Genomic DNA, 19026 nt, shown 5'->3' with positions numbered 1-19026 from the left:
TACAGAAAAAACCGGGAGAAGAGCCCGCCGTGAAGGGGGCGGGGCCTATCTCCTCAGCACACAGTGCCATTTTTCCCACACAGATCCGCTGGTGGGAAGGCTCCCAGGCTCTCCCCTGCACTGCACTACAGAAACAGGGTTAAAACAGAGAGGGGGGGCATTTTTTTGGCGATATTATTATATATTAAGCTGCTATAAGGGAAAACACTTACTATAAGGTGGTCCCTGTATAATTATAGCGCTTTGGTGTGTGCTGGAAAACTCTCCCTCTGTCTCCCCAAAGGGCTAGTGGGGTCCTGTCCTCTATCAGAGCATTCCCTGTGTGTGTGCTGTGTGTCGGTACGTGTGTGTCGACAGGTATGAGGACGATGTTGGTGTGGAGGCGGAGCAATTGCCTGTAATGGGATGTCACCCCCTAGGGAGTCGACACCGGAATGGATGGCTTTATTTATGGAATTACGTGATAGTGTCAACACGCTACAAGGTCGGTTGACGATATGAGACGGCCGGCAAACCAATTAGTACCTGTCCAGGCGTCTCAAACACCGTCAGGGGCTTTAAAACGCCCATTACCTCAGTCGGTCGACAGACACAGACACGGACACTGACTCCAGTGTCGACGGTGAAGAAACAAACGTATTTTCCAGTAGGGCCACACGTTACATAATCACGGCAATGAAGGAGGCATTACATATTTCTGATACTACAAGTACCACAAAAATGGGTATTATGTGGGGTGTGAAAAAACTACCTGTAGTTTTTCCTGAAATCAGATGAATTGATTGAAGTGTGTGATGAAGCGTGGGTTACCCCCGATAGGAAGTTGCTAATTTCAGAGAAGTTATTGGCATTATACCCTTTCCCGCCAGAGGTTAGAGCGCGCTGGGAAACACCCTCTAGGGTAGATAAGGCGCTCACACGCTTATCAAAACAAGTGGCGTTACCGTCTCCTGATACGGCCGCCCTCAAAATCCAGCTGATAGGAGGCTGGAAAATACTCTAAAAAGTATATACAGTACACACATACTGATGTTATACTGCGACCAGCAATCGCCCCACCATGGATGTGCAGTGCTGGGGGGGTTTGGTCGGAATCTCTGACTGGAAATATTGATACCCTGAATAGCGACAATATTTTATTGACTATAGAGCATTTAAAGGATGCATTTTCTTTATATGCGAGATGCACAGAGGGATATTTGCACTCTGGCATCAAGGGTAAGTGCGCTGTCCATTTCTGCCAGAAGAAGTTTATGGACGCGACAGTGGTCAGGTGATGCGGATTCCAAGCGGCATATGGAAGTTTGCCGTATAAAGGGGAGGAATTATTTGGGGTCGGTCTATCGGACTTGGTGGCCACGGCAACAGCCGGAAAATCCACCTTTTTTACCTCAGGTCACCTCCCAACAGAAAAAGACACCGTCTTTTCAGCCTCAGTCCTTTCGTTCTCATAAGAACAAGCGGGCAAAAGGCCATTCATATCTGCCCGAGGCAAAGGAAAGGGTAAGAGACTGCAGCAAGCAGCTCCTTCCCAGGAGCAGAAGCACTCCCCCGCTTCTGAAAAGTCCTCAGCATGTCGCTGGGGCCTTACAAGCGGACTCAGGTCCGGTGGGGGGGTCGTCTCAAGAATTTCAGCGCGCAGTGGGCTCACTCGCAAGTCGACCCTTGGATCCTGCAGGTAGTATCACAGGGGTACAGATTGGAATTTGAGACGTCTCTTCCTCGCAGATTCCTGAAGTCTGCTTTACCAACATCTCCCTCCGACAGGGAGACGGTGTTGGAAGCTATTCACAAGCTGTATTCCCAGCAAGTAATAGTCAAGGTACCCCTACTACAACAAGGAAAGGGGTATTATTCCACGCTGTTTGTGGTACCGAAGCCGGACGGCTCGGTGAGACCTATTCTAAGTCTGAAATCTTTTGAACACTTACATACAAAGGTTCAAGTTCAAGATGAAATCACTCAGAGCAGTGATAGCGAATCTGGAAGAAGGGGACTTTATGGTGTCCTTGGACATCAAGGATGCTTACCTCCATGTCCCAATTTGCCCTTCAAACCAAGGGTACCTCAGGTTCGTGGTACAAAACTGTCACTATCAGTTTCAGACGTTGCCGTTTGGATTGTCCACGGCACCCCGGGTCTTTACCAAGGTAATGGCCGAAATGATGATTCTTCTTCGAAGAAAAGGCGTATTAATTATCCCTTACTTGGACGATCTCCTGATAAGGGCAAGATCTAGAGAACAGTTAGAGGCCGGTGTAGCACTAACCCAAGTAGTGCTGCAACAGCACGGGTGGATTCTAAATTTTCCAAAATCCCAGCTGAGCCCGACGACACGTCTGCTGTTCCTAGGGATGATTCTGGACACAGTTCAGAAAAAGGTTTTTTCTCCCGGAGGAGAAAGCCAGGGAGTTATCCGAGCTAGTCAGGAACCTCCTAAAACCAGGAAAAGTGTCAGTGCATCAATGCACAAGAGTCCTGGGTAATTGATGGCTTCTTACGAAGCGATCCCATTCGGCAGATTCCACGCAAGAACTTTTCAGTGGAATCTGCTGGACGAATGGTCCGGATCGCATCTTCAGATGCATCAGCGGATAGCCCCGTCTCCAAGGACAAGGGGGTCTCTTCTGTGGTGGTTGCAGAGTGCTCACCTTTTTGGAGGGCCGCAGATTCGGCATTCAGGACTGGGTCCTGGTGACCACGAATGCCAGCCTGAGAGGCTGGGGAGCAGTCACACAGGGAAGAAATTTCCAGGGAGTGTGGTCAAGCCTGGAGACTTCACTTCACATAAATATACTGGAGCTAAGGGCAATTTACAATGCTCTAAGCCTGGCAAGGCCTCTGCTTCAGGGTCAGCCGGTGTTGAACCAGTAGGGCAACACCACGGCAGTCGCCCACGTAAACAGACAGGGCGACACAAGAAGCAGGAGGGCAATGGCAGAAGCTGCAAGGATTTTTCACTGGGCAGAAAATCATGTGATAGCACTGTCAGCAGTGTTCATTCCGGGAGTGGACAACTGGGAAGCAGACTTCCTCAGCAGACACGATCACCACCCGGGAGAGTGGGGACTTCATCCAGAAGTCTTCCACATGATTGTGAACCGTTGGGAAAAACCAAAGGTGGACATGATGGCGTCCCGCCTCAACAAAAAACTGGACAGGTATTGCGCCAGGTCAAGAGACCCTCAGGCAATAGCTGTGGAGGCGTTGGTAACACCATGGGTGTACCAGCCAATGTATGTGTTCCCCCCTCTGCCTCTCATACCCAAGGTACTGAGAATTATAAGGCGAAGGGGAGTAAGAACGATACTCGTGGTTCCGGATTTGCCAAGAAAGACTTGGTACCCGGAACTTCAAGAGATGCGCACGGAGGATCCGTGCACTCTACCTCTAGACTTACCGCGGCTGCGTTTGACGGCATGGCGGTTGAACGCCGGATCCTGAAGGAGAGGGCTCCGACGGAGGAATTTCAACTGGGTCGATTCCTACATTTCCTGCAAACAGGATTGTCTATGGGCCTCAAATTGGGGTCCATTAAGGTTCAAATTTCGGCCCTGTCGATTTTCTTCCAGAAAGAATTGGCTTCAGTTCCTGAAGTCCAGGCTTTTGTCAAAGGAGTACTACATATACAGCCCCGGTTGTGCCTCCAGTGGCACCGTGGGATCTCAAGGTAGTTTTGGGATTCCTCAAATCCCATGGGTTTGAGCCACTCAAATCGGTGTATTTGAAATATCTTACATGGAAAGTGACCATGCTACTGGCCCTGGCTTCGGCCAGGAGAGTGTCAGAATTGGCGGCTTTTTCGTACAAAAGCCATATCTGATTTTCCATTGGGACAGGGCAGAACTGCGGACGCGTCCTCAGTTTCTCCCTAAGGTGGTATCAGCGTTTCACCTGAACCAACCTATTGTAGTGCCTGCGGCTTCTAGCGACTTGGAGGACTCCAAGTTGTTCGACGTTGTCAGAGCCTTAAAAAAAAATATATATATATATATATATATTTCAAGGACGGCTGGAGTCAGAAAGTCTGACTCGCTGTTTATACTGTATGCACCCAACAAGCTGGGTGTTCCTGCGTCTAAGCAGACGATTGCTCGTTGGATTTGTAGCACAATTCAACTTGCGCATTCTGTGGCAGGGCCTGCCACAGCCAAAATCTGTAAATGCCCACTCCACAAGGAAGGTGGGCTCACCTTGGGCGGCTGCCCGAGGGGTCTCGGCATTACAACGCTGCCGAGCAGTTACGTGGTCAGGGGAGAACACGTTTGTAAAATTCTACAAATTTGATACCCTGGCTAAGGAGGACCTGGAGTTCTCTCATTCGGTGCTGCAGAGTCATCCGCACTCTCCCGCCCGTTTGGGAGCTTTGGTATAATCCCCATGGTCCTGACGGAGTCCCCAGCATCCACTTAGGACGTCAGAGAAAATAAGAATTTACTTACCGATAATTCTATTTCTCGTAGTCCGTAGTGGATGCTGGGCGCCCATCCCAAGTGCGGATTGTCTGCAATACTTGTACATAGTTATTGTTACAAAAATCGGGTTATTATTGTTGGAAGCCATCTTTTCAGAGGCTCCTCTGTTATCATGCTGTTAACTGGGTTCAGATCTCAAGTTGTACAGTGTGATTGGTGTGGCTGGTATGAGTCTTACCCGGGATTCAAAATCCTTCCTTATTGTGTACGCTCGTCCGGGCACAGTATCCTAACTGAGGCTTGGAGGAGGGTCATAGGGGGAGGAGCCAGTGCACACCACCTAGTGGTCAAACTTTTAATTTTGTGCCCTGTCTCCTGCGGAGCCGCTATTCCCCATGGTCCTGACGGAGTCCCCAGCATCCACTACGGACTACGAGAAATAGAATTATCGGTAAGTAAATTCTTATTATTGTTAAGGTGCTCTGTAAATCACAAACGTACATTAAATGCCTTTGCACTTAAGGACACATTTAAAAAATGTGTTTAACTTTTAATAGAATCAGTACCCAACAAACATTTTGGCCTGACTATGCATTCATAATTATACGATTTAAAAATTGTGCTGTCACAATTTTACTTTAAAGGACAATTTTCAGATGGTTCCAAATAAGATAAATCAAATCATTTGCTTGCTGCAATTAGCTGAGTAAATGCAACACTGCTCGGGATAACCCTAGAGGGCCCAGCGCTGTCTTCTATAACAAGATCTTCCGGAAGGGTAGTCGGGCACAGGACACAATTAACATGGAATAGCTGCAGAAGTTGTGTGTAATGTCATTAAATAGCTTAACTGTATGAATTCACAGACTAATATTTATATTCCCATGTGGTCTTTTATAACAGTGTTTTTACTAGTGCACGTTAAATGCAATTAAGAGTGAAATCATTATTAATATTTTATTTTGCTTGTATTTCCTCTGGAAGATTTTAAAATAGCTTTTGATTCGGACACACAGGTTAAGGTGTTTAGGTACAGCAATAAATCAGGCAGACTTCTTACTTTCTTAAAGTTATATAGTGGTGTAAATAGAAGAAAATTCTTAGTGGTACTGTGTGTGTGCGCGCCGAAGGCATATGGGGTCCAGATACACATATGACCCCAATAGTGCAGTGCCAGATATACATATGCCCCCAATAGTGGAGTGCCAGATACACATATGCTCCCACAATACCAGATACATATATGTCCCCCCAGTGCAAGGTACACATATGCCCATAGTGCCAGATATGTCCCCACAGTACAGAAACACATATGCCCCCCAGTGCAAGGTACACATATGCCCCCAGTGCCATATATGTCCCCACAGTGAAGATACACACGTGTTCCACCAGTGCAAGGTACACATATGCCCCCATAGTGCCAGATATGTCCCCACCATACCAGATACACATATGCCCCCCCCCTAGTGCAAGGTACACATATGCCCCCAGTGCCACATATGCCTCCATAGTGCCAGATATGTCCTCACAGTGCAGATAGACATATGCCCCTCCCCATAGTGCTAGGTACACATATGCCCCCAGTGCCACATATGTCCCCACAGTGCAGATACACACATGCTCCACCAGTGCAAGGTACACATATGCCCCCATAGTGCCAGATATGTCCCCACAGTGCCAGATATAGCCCCACAGTGCAGATACACACATGCTCCACCACACATGCTCCACCAGTGCAAGGTACACATATGCCCCTAGTGCCACATATGCCCCCATAGTGCCAGATATGTCCCCACAGAGCAGATACACACATGCTCCACCAGTGCAAGGTACACATATGCCCCCAGTGCCACATATGCCCTTCCCTCCCCACCATTCACCTCTACTGTGCGAGGGAAGGAGAGTGCAGCCCGCGCCGCTCCTGCCCCTCAGTGATCATCTGGTCTCCAGCGGCGGCGTATGTCCCCACAGTGCAGATACACACATGCTCCACCAGTGCAAGGTACACATATGCCCCCATAGTGCCAGATGTGTCCCCACCATACCAGATACACATATGCCCCCCAGTGCAAGGTACACATATGCCCCCAGTGCCACATATGCCTCCATAGTGCCAGATATGTCCTCACAGTGCAGGTACACATATGCCCCTCCCCATAATGCTAGGTACACATATGCCCCCACAGTGCCAGATATATCCCCACAGTGCAGATACACACATGCTCCACCAGTGCAAGGTACACATATGCCCCCAGTGCCACATATGCCCTTCCCTCCCCACCATTCACCTCTACTGTGCGAGGGAAGGAGAGTGCAGCCCGCGCCGCTCCTGCCCCTCAGTGATCATCTGGTCTCCAGCGGCGGCGTCTCAAATGAGGCGCCGGTTCGTGAGCCAATCAGGAGCTGCAGCTGCCGGTCCACGAGCTCTGATTGGCTCACGAACCGGCGCCTCATTTGTGAGACACGCTGCTGCCAGAGAGTAGACCGGATGATCACTGAGGGACAGAGGAGAGCGTGCGCTTGCCCCTCTCCTTTGGTCACACAGCACTGCAGCGGGCTGCAAGCACGGCGGCTGGCCCGGCGGTACTTCATACCAGCTGGAAATTTCTTACCGGCCCATCCTGCCATACTTGCAGCACTGTGTGTGTGTATGTATGTGTGTGTGTGTATATATGTATGTATATATGTGTGTGTGTATATGTATGTATGTGTGTATATATATATATATATATATATATATATATATACAGTATATGTATATATACAGTGTAAAGGTTTTGGATTTTTAGCATGCATTTCCGGTTAGGACCATGTAGTCTAAAATGAGTTAAAATTATATTTATGGGCCAATATTATTTATAATTAATAATGTGTAGTGCCAGCACCACAATGTGGCATATTGTCAACTGGGGGGAATTTAATGTGGCATTATATGAACTGGTGGCACTGTGTGGTATAATGTGAACTTGTGCATTTCTATGGGGTATACAATGAATTAGTGCACTTCTTTGGGACTTAAAATTAACTAGTTCACTACTATGGGGCATAAAATGAAATAGGCAGCTATTACTGTATATTGTATAAAATGAACTAAGGCAATATTATGGGGGATAAAATTTAATAACCACTAGACAGAGGTATCTTTCTAGCGACATTGGGGAGAGGCCCCTTCAAAATGTTGCTATGGGGCCCACAAAGTTTTGGTCACACCTCTGCAAAAATATGACTGAGAATGGTGAATAAGTCTGGCAACACGCCCAGGACCCACCTAGGTGACGTTTTTCTTCCATGCATACATACAGTAAGCTGTACAGTAAGATCTGCTCGACTCAGAATCACATGTGCATATACAAAGATACAGGTGCAGTATGCAATAAAAACATGTTTTTTTTTATTTCTTCCACTTATCCTGTGTTGAAATCAAGAGATGTGAATATATGAGAAGTAGGTATGGTCTCATGTCTTTGGGGAGTTGTGGTTATCACTTCCAACATAATGGACTACCCTCACCCTGTCCCACTCCTTCCCCTAAAACCACCCTTTGAATGCCACACGTGGAGCAATAGGGGCAGCAAGACAGAATCCTCAAATTGGCATTGTCCTACCTAATTCGTTACAGTTGGGAGGTATGAGGATTTACCTGTTGGGCAGCAGTTTTAATTTACTGTATTGTCATTAGTCTGTTGCTCACACACTTTCGAATTGTAACTCTGTAACTACTCTACTTTAGTGTCATTAGTCTGTGTTCTGCAGTTGATTTGGTATATTGATTAAGGCGTATATTCAATTCCTGTCGGATCCTCTCCGACGGAGAGGACCCGACAGTTCATTGTTTCATTTGTGGGCGTTTTCGACGGCTTTTGTCCCGTTTTCGCCCATGCCAATCCGACTTTTTTTTAAAGTCAAATTGGCATGGGCGAAAACGGGACAGAAAAACGATCCACCTATTTTTTCGACAGTGTCGGAATTTCCAACAAGTCGAAAAAACAGCACTTACATTGAATAGGGCGAATTGAAATTCGCCCTAAAAACGGCAAAAAGTGCAGTTTTTTCGACCTGTTGGGAATTGAGACAGGAATTGAATATACTCCTAAAGGAGAGCCATGCATATACTTCCTCTATAATGACACAGTCTGATGTGATTGCATTATGCAAGTGTTTCTTTACTATTTATTTCTCTTACATCCTAGAGTCAGCTCAGACCTGAATCCCTGGGTGTTAGAAATAGTTTCCCAGGGTTACAAACTGGAATTCGAAGAGGTGCACCCGCGCCGATTTTTCAAGTCGGCCCTACCAGTTTCCACGTCGGAACGGGATGTAGTGTTAGCTGCAATTCAAACGCTGTGTATACAGCAAGTGATAATCAGGGTTCCCATGAACCAGCAGGGAAGAGGTTATTACTCAACCCTCTTTGTGGTCCCGAAACCGGACGGTTCGGTCAGACCTATTTTGAATCTGAAATCCCTAAACCTGTACATAAAAAGATTCAAATTCAAAATGGAATCGCTCAGAGCGATAATAGCCAATATGGAGGAGGGGGAGTTTATGGTGTCTCTGGACATAAAGGATGCGTACCTTCATGTCCCCATATATCCCCCCCATCAAGAATTCCTGAGATTCGCTGTACAGGATTGTCATTACCAATTTCAGACGTTGCCGTTTGGACTTTCCATGGCCCCGAGGATTTTCACCAAGATAATGGCGGAAATTATGGTGGTCCTGCGCAAGCATGGAGTCACAATTATCCCATACTTGGACGATCTCCTGATAAAAGCGAGATCAAGGGAGAAATTGCTGAGCAGTGTGGCGCTCTCTCTGAGAGTGCTCCAGCAACACGGTTGGATTCTAAATCTACTGAAGTCACAGTTGATTCCGACAACTCGATTACCGTTCCTAGGTATGATACTGGATACGGAACAAGTGAAGGTCTTCCTTCCAATGGAGAAAGCCCAGGACATCCAGAACATGGTCAGAGACCTGCTGAAACCGAAAAGGGTGTCTGTTCACCAGTGCACTCGAGTTCTGGGAAAGATGGTGGCGGCCTACGAGGCCATTCCATTCGGAAGGTTCCATGCAAGGACTTTTCAATGGGACCTTCTGGACAAGTGGTCCGGGTCCCATCTACACTTACATCGAAAAATAACTCTGTCCCCAGGGGCCAGGGTGTCTCTCCTGTGGTGGTTGCAAAGTGCTCACCTACTGAAGGGTCGCAGATTCGGAATTCAGGATTGAATCCTGGTTACCACGGACGCGAGCCTCCGAGGATGGGGAGCAGTCACACAAGGAAGAAATTTTCAGGGACTTTGGTCAGACCAGGAGTCATGTCTACACATCAATGTGTTGGAACTCAGGGCCATATACAACGGCCTTCGACAAGCGGAGAGTCTTCTTCTAAACCTACCGGTTCTGATTCAGTCAGACAATGTCACAGCAGTGGCTCATGTGAACCGCCAAGGCGGGACAAGAAGCAGAGTCGCGATGGCGGAAGCCACCAGGATTCTTCGCTGGGCGGAAAATCACGTGAGCGCTCTGTCGGCTGTCTTCATTCCGGGAGTGGACAACTGGGAAGCAGACTTTCTCAGCAGACATGATCTCCATCCAGGAGAGTGGGGACTTCATCAAGAAGTCTTTGCAGACATAATACGTCTTTGGGGAACTCCTCAAATAGACATGATGGCGTCACGCCTCAACAAAAAACTTCGGAGGTATTGTGCCAGGTCTCGGGACCCTCAGGCAGTAGCAGTAGACGCTCTGATAACACCGTGGGTGTTCAAGTTGGTCTACGTGTTTCCTCCTCTTCCTCTCATCACAAAAGTGTTGAGGATCATAAGACGAAGAAGAGTACAGACGATACTCGTTGTCCCAGACTGGCCTCGAAGGGCCTGGTACTCAGATCTACAAGAGATGCTGACGGGAGATCCCTGGCCTCTTCCGCTGAGGGAAGACCTGTTGCAACAGGGGCCCTGTGTATTTCAAGACTTACCACGGTTACGTTTGACGGCATGACGGTTGAACGCCGAATCCTAGCAAAAAAGGGGATTCCGGAAGAGGTCATCCCTACTTTAATAAAGGCTAGGAAGGAGGTGACGGTTAAGCATTATCACCGTATCTGGCGAAAGTATGTGTCTTGGTGTGAGACCAAGAATGCACCTACGGAAGATTTTCATCTGGGTCGTTTTCTCCACTTCCTACAGACAGGAGTGGATATGGGCCTGAAATTAGGCTCTGTTAAGGTTCAGATTTCGGCCCTCTCGATTTTCTTTCAGAAGGAATTGGCTTCTCTTCCAGAAGTCCAGACGTTTGTAAAGGGAGTGCTGCACATCCAGCCCCCTTTTGTGCCTCCAGTGGCACCATGGGACCTCAATGTGGTGTTGCAGTTCCTAAAATCACACTGGTTTGAACCGCTTAACAAGGTTGAGTTGAAATTTCTTACTTGGAAGGTGGTCATGTTGTTGGCCTTGGCATCGGCAAGGCGAGTATCAGAATTGGCGGCTTTGTCACACAAAAGCCCCTACTTGATTTTTCATGTGGATCGAGCTGAATTGAGGACACGTCCACAATTTTTGCCTAAGGTGGTTTCTTCATTCCATGTGAATCAACCTATTGTGGTGCCTGTGGCTACAAGTGACCTGGAGGATTCCATATCCCTGGACTTAGTCAGGGCCTTAAAGATTTATGTAGCCAGGACGGCTAGAATTAGGAAAACAGAGGCCCTGTTTGTCCTGTAAGCGGCCAATAAGATTGGCGCACCTGCTTCGAAGCAGACTATTGCTCGCTGGATCTGTAATACGATTCAGCAGGCTCACTCTACGGCTGGATTGCCGGTGCCAAATTCGGTTAAGGCCCATTCCACTAGGAAGGTGGGCTCTTCTTAGGCGGCTGCCCGAGGCGTCTCGGCATTACAACTTTGCCGAGCGGTGACTTGGTCGGGGTCAAACACTTTTGCTAAATTCTACAAGTTTGATACCCTAGCTGATGAGGACCTAGCATTTGCTCAGTCGGTGCTGCAGAGTCATACGCACTCTCCCGCCCGATTGGATGCTTTGGTATAAACTCCATGGTCCTTACAGAGTCCCCAGCATCCTCTAGGACGTAAGAGAAAATAAGATTTTAAACCTACCAGTAAATCTATTTCTCCTAGTCCGTAGAGGATGCTGGGTGCCTGTCCCAGTGCGGAAACTCTGCAAGACTTGTATATAGTTGTTGATTACATAAGGGTTATGTTACAGTTGGAATCGGTCTTGGACCGTTGCTGTTTTTTGTTCATACGGTTAACTGGTTATGTATGATCCAGGTTACATGGTATGATTGGTGTGGGCTGGTATGAATCTTGCCCTTGGATTTCTAAATCCTGCCTTGTAGTGTCCATCTCCTCTGGGCACAGTTCTCTAACTGAGGTCTGGAGGAGGGGCATAGAGGGAGGAGCCAGTGCATACCCATAGTCAAAGTTCTTTTAGGTGCCCTATCTCCTGCGGAGCCCGTCTATACCCCATGGTCCTTACGGAGTCCCCAGCATCCTCTACGGACTAGGAGAAATAGATTTACCGGTAGGTTTAAAATCTTATTTTAAGTTCAAAATTTTGAAGTCTTTTGCAGCATGAAACCAACTTTCATTTTAGGAATTAGCAAGCTGTGTTTTCTCCCCCTCTGATTCAAATGTACAGACATGATCTTGGATCACCATGATTCTGCTGGCGAGTTAGGAGATAATATCCGGGTGAAAGTGAAAGAAGCACTTTTGAAGAAGCATCACCATCAGATTGAGAAGAAACGTAACAATCTTATTCCAATGGTGCGCTCTTTTGCAGAGGTTGGGAAGAAGCAGTCAGAGCCTCATTTACTAGACAAAAGTAGTAAGTCGCTTTTATACTATCTGCTAACAGATACTCACTGGTTATTGTCCATTGCACAGACCACCCGCAGAAGCGTTATCAACACATACAGTAGTCAATACTGTATGCAAGTAAACAGGGATGGAACCAAATGTGGAACGCTGCACTTACCAAAAGTGACTTGTTCCCTGGATATAAACTGAATAGAATTTAGTATCATTTAACACTACATGTAGCTAACACAACCTGTCAATTAAATTAGATCATAATACAATTCTGTTACATGCAATAAAGACTTTATAATACAAATACACCTACCAAACATGAACCAACTACAGGCCATGATCTTAATACAGTACACCTCTATTAGTCAGTAGATGCAGGATTTAGATGGGTTTCCATATGGAGATGGAGTGGCGCATACCAAGCCTTATTCAGCCTCCAGCCCCCTACATTCTTCATTGTAGTGCCTTGTGCACAGTTGTTTACTGCATGCGGTTGACCCATTGCAGAGTATGGAACATACCTCCCAAATGTCCCTGCAATTGGGCAAAGTCCCTATTGTGTGAAACAGTGGGACTGAATTACAAACACCTCCCCCCATCCCCACCCCAATCCTTTATTTCTTTTCTTAAAGTCCCTCTCCCATTTTCTTATTGCCCTGTAGTTCATTTCATATGCTTCCTATCATTGGTGATTCATTTCTCTCACCACCTCACAACAATCCATCAGGGGTTACTCCACCCCCCCATGGTAATTAATTTCCCATTATTGATCTAACGTCATAGATGAGATAACGTCCTTTTATGAGCTAGTATATATTATTTTATTACTATTTTATATACACTGTCCACTGTATTATATATATTATTATAATACAGTAGATACATAGATAGCTCTATATACTCATTTGAAATATGTTATCCATATGCAGTGCTGTTAGTTATGCATGGCTTATAAAGTATATTTAAGTGACTGGGTGGAGCTAATAGACAAGATGCGGTCACTTATATCCCTGCATACAGTGCAGATGTGGATCATACACTGAAAGGGGGAGATTTCTTAAATCTTGGAGACAGATATAGTACCAAACAATAAGCCTCTAGTGGTCATTTTTTAAGCATAGCCTTCATCTGTCTAAGATTTAATAAATCTCCCCCTTAGAGAGCGACAGTACTGATGGATGGGTCCATTATGGAGAGTGGGATAGGTTGATCACCGTAGAGGCATAACTACTTGGAAGCAATGCTACAGTAAAAGATTAGATTTCCCATTCAAGCATAAAGGAAGTGCAGTTCCTAGGTTAAGGGAAACACCTTAAGGGGGATATCAGATTATCCCCGTTAAAACATCGGGTCCGAAAAACGGCCGTTTTCCGGACTTTTTTCCGATGTTTCACCAATTTTTTTTTTTTTTTTTTTTTACATGCTATCCAGATGGATCGCCTGTGGAAAAAAAAAAAAAAACCTTTCTCCCGAAAACACACAGGTTCAGTGAAACCTGTGTGTTTTCGTGTGAAACAGCCACGTTTTAGATACAATATGGATTTAGGAATACAATAAGAATGGAAACAAGGCTTTCAGTAGATATTTATAACCAGCAGTGGCATTAAGATAATGACCAGTAGTTAGTATTTGGTAAGTGTATTTGTATTGTTAAGTCTATATTGCAATTCCACACAAATTATCGGCTTCTAAAGACTGCATTGGCTGCATTCTCTAGAAGCTGGGAAGAGCTGCCATGACAGCAGGGGACTGGCTCCCATGCGAATCACCCTCTGCTATGGCAGTCCCAGGGGAGAAAACACCTACCTCTGGGACTGCTTGCCCATGATGTGATTATCAGTGAGAGCTTCTAATGGGAAGTCACTTACCGCTGCTAGGCAATCACTGTAGGTGGGTTTTTTTATTAGTTTTTCTTTTTTTCTTTTTTTTGGGGGGAGCAGGAGATCATCCCTGCATACTCCTAGGTAAAATAACTATATCTGCTAAATACCTACCGTACTACCAATTAGCTGTGATAATTTAGCGTGGATAATTTAGCCGCTCGGGCTATACAATTAGCCCCAAGGCTGGCACGATAGCGATAAGCATGCATGTTTTTCCTGATTGCAGCCGCAAAAACACATAATTCCTCAATTTTTCACAGATCCTATGTGTTTTCACACGGAAATGTAAAATTTTTCAGACAGAAAATAAGGGGGCCGTTTTTTTGCGGGTACATTTTTTTAGGGTCTATTCGAACCACCTAACCCCCATTAGTATCCATGCATTTATTTTATTTTATATTGTTTAGGTTTGTAAAGTTGCAATGCACTTACATGTCTACAACCATGAGCATGCCCAAACTCCAGGGTTTACTGGGATTTGTAGCTGCACACACACACTTAATGGTAATCTATATTTTGCACATTACCCCAGCTCCCACAACTCAGGGGGGGGGTTGGGCAGAACCCCATTCGTATTTCACACAAGCTGTATTTCCTGGGGGTGCACATTTTTTTTCTGGACCTGATTCCCCTTCAGTTGTGTCCGCGAATCCACTATCTTAAAATAAATATATCTTCTCAATTCTCCTACAGGTCTATCTGTTTCTCCACAACCTACTCCCAATACTTTAGATGTTAAAAATGGTGGAAACCACGAGAACAGCAGTGCTGTTGATCTCAGCAAGGTTGGTAGTATCCCTCTGATAAACATTATGAATCCTTCTTATTGGGCACTTACAGTATTTTACTTGATGGAGCTAGTGCAGTACTGCAATTTGGGCAAAGTGCCCCTAGATATATGATTATCTTCCAAAGGATGGAAACATAAGATGCGCACCATTAGGTTTAGTAGGGGCCCTGATCTCTGTGACCTCAAATCCTTTCATGAAGTGAATATGTCAGAAAGTGCCACTGTAATTGACCCCTCACTACATCTTTATCTCATTTCACTCTGCAAAACAAGATTTATAAAGAATCTAGGAACCAGTGACGTAACTGAGGCATAAAGTATGCTGGTCACAAGTGCATGTTATTACAGAGATTGTTTTCAGGCCGCAAAATGTCTCTTAGGATTGATTTTGTTTTATAAATGGTAATGTATGTTTTAGTCAAACAAAGACTAAAGAAAAAAAAAGTGAAGATAATAAAATAACATAGCATTGAATAATATGCAAATTTCTTGCTCTTATTTGAACTTAAATGTCGCTGTTTGTTTTTAAATATGTATATAATGACTATGATGTTTTAAAAAGATTAAAGAAAAGTTTTATCTGAAGGTGGGTACACTCTAGGTGACATGCTGCATGAGTGGTATCGTATAGTGTTTCCCTACCCTCCGGGGCGGACGACATAGGGCCTAATTCAGACCTGATTTGTGCTGTGCGTTATCGCACAGTAGCCAATCAGGTCTGAACTGCGCCGGCGCATGCCAGACAGCCAACGGCTGTCTCAGCCCTGCGATTGCCTCTGCCTGATTGACATCTACGATCGGGTCTGAATCCGGCCCATAGTGCATACACACTGTGTAATATATCAGAGTGACGTCATGTCACAGCCGACCCGAACATGCAGCTTCTGACGATAGTCAGATTGAGCTGCATGTACAGCCGACAGCGAGGGTCGTTAACAACCCCCAGGAGTGCACATCGGGCATCGCTCGTAGCATACACACTGGGCGATATTGTAAACGATATCACTCAGGAGGGTAAAAATGAGCGATATAGTGTGTATGCACATTGTAATTCACATTTCACAGGCTCCTTTTCCTTTCTTCTTTGTTTGACTGTTATGTATTAGTCTGTGGTACCACCCCCTCATTTCAAAGGTGATTTCTGTATTATAATGGGCTTAAATGATACATAATAGTTAAAATAAATATTTCCTAGTACAGTAGACTAATATCTATAACGTAATACATGTAAAGTGTTGGATCTAAGGAGCTCTAAGCATTCGTTTTAAATGAGTTATGCATTATAATCTATATTACTTTCATTGTTGCATTATGAGAGCCTACAATACAGTGTATTCAGAGATGTTTTAGTTGTCTACAGTTCTCCCCATAAAAGTTATGTCTATTTATATATTGTGCTGGAAATATGCTGCCCTGTGCTGTTCACATAATGACTCAGGCATTATCTCCCTGTTCAATAAAACTTACAGTACCACGAGAAGGACACAGACAAAAATAGACTACTCACAGGATCACAAAGAACCAATACTCTTCTGCAATCATCACAATACAGATGTGTCCTCATACATCATTGCGCCAAACAGCTCTGCACCTTAGTCGCAATAGCTACTGCAGGATGCACCAAGAGACTGTGCTGATTAATTTTATGTGCAACACTTGTATATATGTGTGCGACTGAGTCTCTGAATCTGTATGTAAAGTGCTACAATTAACAGCCACAGGTTTTTTTCCCCAATACAAGTTCCGTTGTGCTTCATACTGTATATAGACAATACACAGGTGTCATATATCAAATTAATCAGCGCAGTCTCCTGGTGCATCTTATGGTGCCCATACACCTAAAGATCTATCTTCCAATCTGGTTGGTTGGAACGAAAATCTGGTAATGGATGGGAGCAAATGACAGTTGACCATTTGAAATGGTCAACTGTCATTTGCTCCCATCCATGTCATTTGCTCCCATCCATTACCAGATTTTCATTCCAACCAGCCAGATTGGAAGATAAATCTTTAGGCACCTTTAGTCACATCGTTTTGTCACTAAAGGTGGGTACACACTGGAAAGATATATCTGCAGATCAATTGATCTGCAGATATATCTATGGACGGATCGGGCAGTGTGCTGTGCATACACACTGCCCGATCCGTCGAGGACTGACGTCATGAACTGGGCGGGCGTGTACACACGCCCACCCAGTTCAGCTGTCAATCACTGCCGGCCGCCGCAGCATGTGTACGGGCGGGCGGTCGACCGCCGTACACACACAGCGAGGCGCCAATATATCGTTAGATATATTGCCCGTCGGCTGTGCTGCGGGGCCAACGCGATACGTCTGTGAACGACGGAGTTCACAGACGTATCGGCCGTACACGCTGGCCGACGGACCCGCGATATATATCGGCCGTTCAGGAGAACGCCCGATATATCGGCCAGTGTGTACGGGCCTTAAGACGCATTTTCTGTGAAAAAGAGATGCCCGATGGTAGCGGAGTTGCACGGGGCCTTGCGGCTCACTCGCTCCAGACATCTCACGCTGCGTGGCATATTGAGGCTACATGTATGAGGACACATCTGTACATGTGAAATGCTAAAACATACATTACCATTTATAAAATGAAATCAATCCTACGGGAAATTTTGCGGCCTGCAAACAATCTCCATTATAATGTGCACTTGTGTCCAGCATACTTTATGCCTCATACTGTTTTGTAAGCTCTTATAATGCAACAATGAAAGTAATATAGATTATAATACATATACTCCCTTTAAACTTGCAATAATCTTCTGTATGTTTGGTCGTTATAAATAGTAAGTAGTCCTAAAAAAGGTTGAAGTTAGCCAAATATAAATAAAAGCAATAATAATACGAAATAATAATGTATATATAATATTGTTTGCATGATATACAGGTAAATTATTCCAATTAGTTTAGGCAATCAGAATCTTTGACATAACGGGTTGTAGTACAAATATTGCTGATTTTATTTTATTTTTTCATTGTTTTTGAAGGTGGATCTTCATTTCATGAAAAAAATTCCTATAGGTGCCGAAGCCTCCAATGTCCTTGTCGGAGAGCTAGATTTTTTAGAACGACCCATTGTGGCATTTGTACGTCTGTCCCCAGCTGTTCTACTTACTGGACTCACGGAAGTCCCCATACCTACCAGGTGAGACAGACCGTGTTACAAGGACTGCTAGTAACATGGAAGTGTTGCAGCTATATACATACAGTAAGTCTTTTTTTTTTTTAGAATCAAAGTAAAATAGTGGAGGGGCCGCCAACATATGTTGAAACAGCAAAAAAAACAACTTCATATTCAATGTATGCAACCTGCTTAAAATGCAAGCACAGCTGGCTTGTAGGGCATTCTGGGGCTTATAGTTCCAAAACAACAGAAAATTTACACAGTTCCTACCTACAGTACCTTTACATTTATGTAAAGGTACTCTTGCCAGCAGGATCATATGGATGCTCCATTCATCATCTGAACCAAGTTCTCACGACTTGCTGTGTAATATACCGGAAACTTTTAACTTATTATGTGGAATCAGATGGGCATTGTTTCCCAGAGAGACTAACTTATTTTAATCCTCAAATTATTATGAGGAACTGAAACTGCTTGATACTATCATACCAGTTTGCAAGTCAGCAGAGTTTATTGCTATTGTCCTTTTATCTATAGATCTATATTTGTTTTTAATTTAATTGGTGTGTTAAATTTGTCTATATTCTAACTGCAGTCTATTCCTTTTTTAATCCATCCAGAAACCCTAAGCACTGTCTCTTTTGCTATTTTACATTGTATCCTACCAGGAGCCTTACACACTCCTTAAACAGCTGCTAATAGCTGCACCAGATACAGACTACTTTTTCCATTAGCCACGGTACAATACTACGGGCAATGATATCGCCCAGGGCTATCCTATTAGCCCCGATAAGCCGGCACGAGCTGCTTCTTATCAGGGTTTTTCTGTACTGCATCAGGTGCAGCTCTGCTTCTCTGGCTCCCCCCGGTCATATTACCACTTCCGGGGGCGGGGGAAGTGGGGGGATGCTGGTCACGGTGCTGCCCCGGCTTCCCTGCCGCACCTGATATTTT

The 19026-nt window shown here is 45.1% G+C and overlaps 1 protein-coding gene across 1 annotated transcript in view; it reads left to right on the top strand.

The window, feature by feature from the left end:
• The window catches only part of SLC4A8 (solute carrier family 4 member 8), a 369348-nt gene that overhangs the window by 294592 nt on the left and 55730 nt on the right, over positions 1-19026 (top strand). The window contains exons 6-8 of the mRNA XM_063952268.1: positions 12080-12268; positions 14829-14920; positions 17936-18093. Of these exons, the coding sequence (XP_063808338.1) occupies positions 12080-12268; positions 14829-14920; positions 17936-18093 (439 nt within the window). The remainder of the gene's footprint in view (positions 1-12079; positions 12269-14828; positions 14921-17935; positions 18094-19026) is intronic.

Source organism: Pseudophryne corroboree, chromosome 2 (assembly GCF_028390025.1).
Source record: "Pseudophryne corroboree isolate aPseCor3 chromosome 2, aPseCor3.hap2, whole genome shotgun sequence".
In the NCBI taxonomy this organism is placed as follows: Eukaryota; Metazoa; Chordata; class Amphibia; order Anura; family Myobatrachidae; genus Pseudophryne; species Pseudophryne corroboree.
Note: the sequence above shows the minus strand (reverse complement) of the source record. Positions and strands in the feature narration are given on the sequence as shown.